At 43.6% G+C, this 9029-nt stretch overlaps 1 protein-coding gene across 1 annotated transcript in view; it reads right to left on the bottom strand.

Moving 5' to 3' along the window:
• The window catches only part of celf4 (CUGBP, Elav-like family member 4), an 87861-nt gene extending 84188 nt beyond the window's left edge, over window positions 1-3673 (bottom strand). Inside the window, exon 1 of the mRNA XM_042407312.1 lies at window positions 2983-3673. Within this exon, the coding sequence (XP_042263246.1) occupies window positions 2983-3265 (283 nt within the window). The 5' untranslated portion in view covers window positions 3266-3673. The remainder of the gene's footprint in view (window positions 1-2982) is intronic.
• Window positions 3674-9029: the final 5356 nt, after the last annotated feature.

Genomic DNA, 9029 nt, shown 5'->3' on the forward strand with positions numbered 1-9029 from the left:
ATAAAATCATTGGGAGAATGTAGGCCTGCACTGGTGTCCCTGCGCCCGCTCCCAGCCTCTGCAGACCCCTGTCCTATGCTCCCCTCCTCCCTGCTCCTTCCACCCCTCCATTCCAAGGGGACAGAATCCTAAAGACTAGATTACTAGTGATACATGGAGTCATTATGGGGAGGGTTATGGCAATGGTATCACAGGCACGGCTGACAATGGCAATAATAGGGGTCTTATTCTTCCGAGGTAGCATTACCATAGCAAAGGCTGTTTCTTTAGGCTTGTTGATGTACAGTAGAACAGGATCAGGGCCTTTTATTACCTGCCGTAGCAGAAAAAGCTCTGTATTATCTAGCTGAAGCCATGCTTATTTCTTTGTAAAAGTGTCTCTTTGTGTAAAGTTAAATGAATGCAACAGTATCCCCAGATCAGGCATTGCATTGTTAGTGATGACAGTTTCCAAGTATGTGCTACTTGAAAAAAACCCCCCAAAAAACAAAAACAAAACAAAACAAAAAAAAACAGAGGTAGAACAAATTTATAATGGAAATGAAAGTCAGTCATCTACAATCTGTAGTTCAAGCCGAGGCTTTGTGCTACCACAACCATTATAGAACGCGATGCACTGTCGTGATCAGGCAACGTGTCCGTGCAAGTACATAAAGTGAAGACAAAGGGAGAACGATGGAAAGCAAAGAATGAAACAGATCGAGCAGAGTGGGAGAGAAGAATAGAGGAGCCTAGAGAGTTTTCTGGTGGGCAGCACTATAGACTTCACTCCACTGGAGCATTTCACACCTTAAAGGGTCATCAAGCCCTCGGTTTGACTCTCTGTGGCAGGACTCTGAAAAATGCAAACAGAGTGAAGGAGCTGAGGGAAAAGGTGAGAGGAATGAGTGGTGAGAGATTGTAGCATGTATGTACAACATGTACATCTATAAATGTGAAGTTGTACAAAATGTAAAAAGACAGTTTTAAATGCAGAAGACTGTAGTGAGAATATATGAACATGCAATTGCCATCAACATTAGCACTTCAGAAATGGCTTTGACTTTTATACTCCCATACAAGACGAGACATAGAAAAAAAATAGAGCATTAATTATTTCTCTCCAGAATATTTGTATATTTGCATTTAAGTATTGTCTCAAACTCTTGCTGTGACAGCTTACCATACCAAATTCATGTTACGCTGTGTCTCCTTCAATAAAACCGCTATAACAGCAGTGTACACAGTCAGTCACTCTGCCTGTTATTTGTGGGATGAGCTGTCTTTTACTGCTAATTTGGGAAGTGTCTATGGAAACCTCAGGAAGGTGTTAAGAATCTGTGGAGGGGATGCGGCCTTCAAACAGCTTGCAGTGAGCTAGTGAGCCAGGGAGTAGCTAGTGCCTCCAGCTAGTTAAAATATGAGCGCAGCGGGGGCTCGCTAATGAAAGCGGGGGCCCAGCCCGGGAAGCAGGGCCGTATATCGTAGTGAGGAGACAGTTCTTAGAATCAGCTGGCGAGCCGTGCCTATAGTTCTGGGGCCACTGGTGATTAACTGTCCAACAGGGAGTCGCTACTACAGCTGGGCTATTAATAAAAGATACCCCCCACCCCCCACCCCACGCACACACTTTCCTTCTCCACCTCTTTGGTTTCCCCCATGCCTGCAGACAGTCTCTGCCCTCTGGAATTATTTGTATATCATAATCGTTTCCTGACACATGGTGCATGTCACACACTGTTTACATGGGGGCAGAGAGAGCTTTAAGGGAGAAGGAGAAGGGGTGGGGGGGTCCCAAATAAAAGTGATAGCTCATTCCTAATGTACTTTGCTCCCCTGGGAGATGTCCTGCAGGTATAGCGGATCAATTAGTGACCTCTCATTAGATGGTGATTTGCAGAGAATAACCCTTCCCTTGAGAGCAGAAAATAAAATACAGGGTTAAAGCACCATCATTCCTGTTGCACCAAAAGGCAGGACATTAATATTACAACACAAGGCTATGTAACACTGTTACAGCAAAAGTTTATGATTATTTAATTCACTGACATCATTACTGTAACAAAGGCATCCGCTCTGTGTCAGCCAGGGTAAACAAAGAAAACAGACTATAAAAAGTTGTTAAGATAGATCAAGTTAATATGCTGTATAAAGTCAGAAAATTCAGGATTTAATTAGAACACATTTCACCAACTACAGTGTGCTATTTGCTTTCCTGTTTTGTACTTTATTTTTAATCTTCAAGGAGGGATAACTCCGATTGATAAAACCTGAAAATCTTAAAAAAAAAAAAAAAAAAAAAGCTTAAAGGCTGTACAAAAGTAGGCTACAATATATTCACAGGCCCACTCCCTCTGTGTTGCACACGTGCGTACACACGTGCACGCGCGACCGCCCCCTCACCACCACCCCCCCAACACACACACACACACACACACACACACACACAGAGTTACGGGCAACAGAGTGTACGGTGCTGCGGGCAATCAAACACAGCCTCCCGCTACTGCAACGTGAAAACGTGAGGTTAATGGCCTGGATTTAGCACTGTAGTGAATGAAAGCACGTTTACAACCGCTGGACTAGATGTGTGAATACTCCCGTGCACACTGTTCAAACAGGAACATTGCTCCTCCTAATATCACCCTACATAAATTCATGCCGTCGTGACTCCCGATTCGTGACACCCTCATACTTGGATATGCTTGCTCAATAAGGTAAAAAAAAATGAAGCATTGAATTTAAGAGATCCACAGACAAGTCTAACAAAGGAAAAATATTCTTTTTTTGTTTGGTGCCACAAATCTTGACAAAAACATGCACAAAGTCATTCAGGCTTCAGCTCTACAGAAAATTGCCACAATTTGCCAACAATCTCGCAGTTCTACCCATCAAATCCTGCATGATTTACGATCCTCACTCTCACAAACGTGTGACAGATTTCACACTGACAAAAACAAGTAGAGAGCCATAGTTGTCTCAGGGAATATGGGCATAACCCACCTTTGTGCATGCCCGTGAAGCGGTCCTTGAGCACAGTGAGCTCGTAGATCTTGCCGAACTCCTCGAAGAGGGGCCGGAGGTCCTTCTCATCCAGGTTGCGGGGGATCTGACCGATGAAGAGTTTGATGGCATCGTGGTCTTTCATGGGGATGGTGGCCGGGCAGCCCGCCGGGCTGTGGCTGTGGCTTAATCCGTTCACGAGCCCGTTCGTGCTGGCGGAGACCACACCGACACCGACACCGTGCACCGTGCCGTCCACCTGCCCGTTGGTTAAAGTTGCCATCTTCGGACCGGCCAGTGAGTTGGGATGGGTACAACAGCAGCAGATGGTGATGGTGGAGAATCGTTTTACGTTGAAAAAAGCTGGTGGAAGTCTTGGTCAAAATTTGGTTCCGAGACCAAGCCGTGCCAGAGCTGATTCCGCTCTCGTCCTATCAAAGCCAATATTTACATTGATGTGAAAACACATGTAGCATTTGGCGAAGACGCATATCAAAAGCGCGCAATGCCGTTGGTCCCGGTGGAGGCTTTGATTCCTTATATTTATGTCCTACCCAATAACTCGTTCATTGATTTCATAAAAGAGAGACAGAGAGAAAGAGAGAGAAAGAGAAGGGGGAGGGAGAGAGAGAGATAGAAGAGAGAGAGGGAGAGAGAGAGACCAAGAGCGTTCACTGTCTATTTACACCCACGTTCCCTCGTCCCAGCTTCTTGGCACCCTTTTATTTTTTTGCATTGAGGAGTCGGTATGGGTGTCTTCTCGGTTTAAACGGACAGGACCGGTTCAATCCCTGCCAGAACAACGGGGAGGTTTCAGTAAAGAGGGGCCGCTATAAACTCGGCATATGTCAAACCCAACGTTTTCTGTCCCCCCTTTTCTTATGCGAGGACCAAGTGGTACATTCCACCAAGGGGAGAGGGTCTATAAATAGAGGAATATAGAGAATACGGTCCTTTGTGCTCCTACTCAGAGCAAATAACTACACATTCACGAACTCACGATGTTATTAGCCTACTTCGTGACTGACACACATGTTCATATTAATTGTGATGAGGTGTCTTAACAACAATTTACACCCGACATGTCCCGATGCACAATAAACATTCGCTGTAGATACGGTGTGATTGAAAAGGTGGATGTAGCGTTCTCAGGAGGTTTTTAAGCTTGAATCACATTTCACATCATCTTTTAGCCCTCCTTATCCTCGAAGGCAGCAGCAGCAGCAGCAGCAGTGAGTCGCTGCACCCTCAGCTCGCTCCCGGGTGGCGGACAGCTCCGTGGTGCTGAAATGAAGTCCACAGGCGAAACTAAAACACACTGATGGAGGATTCCTCTGACGTTTCCGACCGCTGCTTATTGTTAAGAACAATCAGGTTTTGCACCGGTGAGACGACGTATTATTAGCTTCCTCTGCTATTCAGAAAGTCGTGTGGATTAGATGATTTGATTCCCAGAAAGGGAAAGTCTGTGAGCTCCGCCGAGTGGCGTATAGAGGGGGCACATCGGAGGGAAAAACACACACACAAGAGTGGGACAAAATGACAAGATGCACAGAAATCCACATTCACCGATGCCGGTAATCTTTTAGGTTCGTTCAGGTGATCAGAAAACTTCGTCAAAAAGACAAAAGGAAAAAAGTGTCAGCAACGAAAGATAGAGATTTGAGGATTAAAAGTCAGAAGCATCAATTTACACTGTAAATACTGTGAAAAAAAAATCTGAAAAGCTGTTTATCCGTGAGAGATGAATTGATCATTTGAAAGGACATCCAATGTTCACTCAGTGTCCTCATCAAATTAATTTTGAGCTTAGGACCTTTTAAATCAAACAGAGAGGGGCCAGGCTGATTGCCTCAGCAGTCCTTGATTTATGAAAATCTCAGTTTAAGTGACTCAGGTGTTGATATTGAATACCACTCAGGGTGGAATATCTAAAACACTTAAATAAAACTTTAGTTACGTTTGTATCTGTGTCTTACCCAAGTGGCGTCGGAGGAGAAACAAAGAATGAGCTGAGCAATGAAACCAGGTTCAACATTATCATCATGCCCCAGGACAGAGTGATCTCTATTTTATGGTAGTGAACATGATCTTACTCCTGTAGACACAAACAGGAGACTGTTTAGGCCCCAATGTGAGGTTACAAAGAAGGCGCAAATGGCAGTAGGATGAAACATTCACTGTGGAGTTTTTCCTTAAGAATTATAATGACACAAACTTATTTTGGATCAGATGTTTTAAATTTAGCTAATTCTTAGAAAACTGAGCACTACGACGTCCCATTTAAGATCACTGGCTATCTGGTTTATTCCTTTGTGAATCAGTTCATGTTGTTTAATTATCTCTATTCCCAAAGGACGACTACAGTACCCGAGGTCATGGCAATGTGTAAATGATAAGAGTGCTGATATTCCTGCTTAAATCCAATATGATGAATGCCATTTAAACGGTCAGCAAGGAGGCTCATGAAAAAAAAAAAAGCGGCAGTGGAGTTATGACAACCTGGGCAGATGTGTCTGAAGCTGGGCAGTCTTCGAAAAAATATGGAAAACGGTGATGGTAGTATTGCATTTCTCTTGTGGATCAGCCTGTGGCCCCAAAGACAAGCAAATTATTATCTACATATGAAATAATATACATTTTCATTTAAAGTATATGGTATACAATAAACTGTATTTCATACAGTTAGCCATATGTTTGCTGCATATTAGGCTCTTGCTAAAAGTGGTTGCCAAAATAAAAGCAGCAACACAGCTCCTATATATTCATAATATATTATATTCATATCAGACTAAAGGGTGAAGTGTCGGCACTGAACCGTTCTCCAATGATGAACAAAAATGAACTGGTGGTGTGCTTCAGTGTCTTCAGTTAAACCACGCAGCCTGAAGGCCTCATAGTATGGCGACGACATCCAAGTCTCATAATGTTGACCTATTTGTTTTCATTTTTGGCTATGAGGCATACCCCCCTCCGCCTAGACATTAGCCAGCCATTAAATAACAAAAGCGACACACTCGGCGCCTCTCTCACCTCTTTCTGCTCTTCCGCCAGCTAAATGGCCCGGTAATGTCATCCCGTTCTCACGGCATGACCGGGCCCCAGCGGGGGGAGGGGAGGGGGCGTTGGTGTGGGGGGGGGTGGGGGGGTCTTTGCTTTCTTTGGCATGACACCGTGCTCTGCTCTCCAAGCTTTTCCCTCGGGCCACACTCCATTCACCACAGCAGTCTTGCCTGCGCTCACGCCTGACTTACTTCCAGCAATATTTTTTAATACAAGGGTGAAATGGGAGGGCACAAATCATTGTAATTATTTTCAGTGGGTACGCCATGATGATTATGTAAGGTATGGCGCCACGATGGTTTCCTCACGGTCTGTCTCGTCACACAACTTACCTGTGAGTACTATGAGATGTTTCCAGTGTCGCCCGGAGTGAAATGGCTTCGGTGACTGAGCCCATCGGACTGATAATAATAACACGCAATTAACGAGCAAGACGTGTAACAGAGTGTCTTTTCGCTCCCAAAATGGTACTTATTTCAATCCGTTTGGGTATATTTAAATATGACTGTGTAGCTTTTGCAAATCATTTGTGCTCACTGCACAGGCGTCCTGAAAGCAGTGCTCAAAGCACCCGGTCTGTCAAACAATTTTCACACTTATTTTGTGTTTTTCTAAACTCTGAACATTTCTCCAGAAACAGAAGAGAAATGATGTCAAGATATTGCTCTGTCCCTGGTGCTGAAACTCATGTAGCGCAATGGAAACAAATGTATGCCTCTGTCCATGGTGCTGAATGTAATATAGGGCAATATTGACAAGGGTTGCTCTTTCATGATGCAATAAGCCCCTCTAAATGCTCAAGAACACTTAAAAAAGCCTGAGGCCTATGAGCACACTGCATGGACAAGGTGTAGATGACCATATGTGGACTCCCAGTTTCCCTCACAACATTCCTCTGTGCTCATCAAAAAGAGGTCACTTCACCACCCCCCCCTTCCAAATGAACCTTTCCAATCATACAGCAGAAGAAGCCTATTTTGCCCTGGGAATATTGCTTCCTTTCTCGTCATGGCTTCAATTTTCAGTTTCGGCACTGTAAACGGTTGCAGCAAGGCAAATAAATGAAAAGGGAAATGAAATTCTGGGTAGCCAAGTTACACAAATAGATTGATAATCTGCATGGGGCACCATAAAGAGCTCTGGCGTTTTCAATATTACCTATTCTGCATAGTAATGTCTTTTCTCACCTCTCCTTCATATGGGACAAAGTTCTAAATCTCCTGTAGCCTTGGGACACCCAGGCGGTATATCACCTCCCAGTAATTTAGGGGGAAGAGCGCAAAGGAATGAGGAAATGGCAGGTGCATGACTAAATGCTCAGAAAGTTTAGAGGGACGAGGAGGGCAGGAAGGTCCCCTTTAACTTGATTAGCACCAATTTGTAAGATATTGGAAGGGATGTGCCAAGAAAAAAAAATTACTGCAGTAATTTAAAATCTGTGTATGCTGCCTACTAAAGAACACACAGGCACATACTGTATCTGTGTGGTATGAAGATTTTACATATGTGTCACATGTGGAATGATCATATTAATTATATGTAGAGATGCCCTTCTAGTTTACATATAAAATGATTTGTTTATGAGAGCATTAATAATTAAATACACACAAATATGCAGAAAGCCATACAAACATAACCAGTAACAGGGAGACTGAATATTTCTTAATTTCCTGAGGAAAAAAGGATTTTACTGGGTCATGTGTGGAATGAAAAGTCTTACAGTGGAAGTTTGTTGACACTGGGATGAGAGGCGGCGTATTATCTCCCCTTGGGCAAAAACAAACAAAGCCACAAATGCATTCAATAAGACATTAGAACCATTAAAATAATTTGTGAAATATCCTTCCAGCAGATGCGTGGACTAAACTGGACTAAACATGTCTTAAAGCCTTTGTTTAGTTTAATACACAACGTGATCATACTGTGGGAAGTAAAATTAGCACACACGTATAGCATAGGTCCTAAAATATTGCTACACACATTTAACTCATATAAGTGTGCAAAGCATCAGACTTCAGTGCAGAGGCAATAAAAATAATTTCCACAGTCATACACAAGTTTTACTGATTTCAAATGCTGCAGTGCAAAATATGAACAGGCATACAATCCAATACAATTGTTGCCGATTGCCCAAAGTTTCTAAAATGAGCTGATCTCAAAACAATGACAAGATGCTATGGATTTCATTTAAATAAAGCCTGTAGATTTGTGAATTGTGGAGTCTCCTGGGAATCTCATTCTGAGGAGCAATGAGGTGTGTCTTTCTCTCGCCCCTGCAGTTATACCTGGGCTGCATTGGAAAGAGATTAGTGCTGTAACATTTGACATGGGTGGGCGTCTCTGCTTGTGCCGAGTGCCGGCTGCACAGATCAGCCTGGCTGACAGCTCCTCTCCTTGACTGACTTGCTGCCCCCAAAACACAAACCTCTTGACAAACACCAGCTTCTTGACAACATCACACATACACCCTGGCACGTAAAGACACACATGTGCATGCACTGTGCACTTTAATATAGCTTAAGGCGCACAGATCCACACACAAAGGCATACTTGAGAAACATGACAGAAAATTACCCTAATTTTTTTGTAGTTCCTTCGTGACTATAATATCGTATTGTTGTGTCTGATGCCATGAGTCATCTAGTCAATCATTCAAGGCAGAAAATGTCTTCAATGTCTGGCTGTTGTCTGAATCATGCAGCACCAAAATCCAATTTCCACTACAACAGATCAATTCCACAGAGGGGTCACAAGGTGAGATGAACTCTGACCCCTGGCTTTGTTGGCGCACACTGATGATACTCGGAGGGCTTGACCTGGTTGTCAGGGTGATGTGACACCTCCATTCCAGATAGGCAGCCATTTTGGGGCCAGAGTTTCTGACACCATGTTGTCATTAATTGCTCTGGGGAGGAAAGTGGGACTCACAGGGGAGTGCGATAACACCTAGTTCTCTGGTATACCCCTGGGCAAAAAAATGTCTA

This window comes from Thunnus maccoyii, chromosome 3 (assembly GCF_910596095.1).
Source record: "Thunnus maccoyii chromosome 3, fThuMac1.1, whole genome shotgun sequence".
NCBI classification, from domain to species: domain Eukaryota; kingdom Metazoa; phylum Chordata; class Actinopteri; order Scombriformes; family Scombridae; genus Thunnus; species Thunnus maccoyii.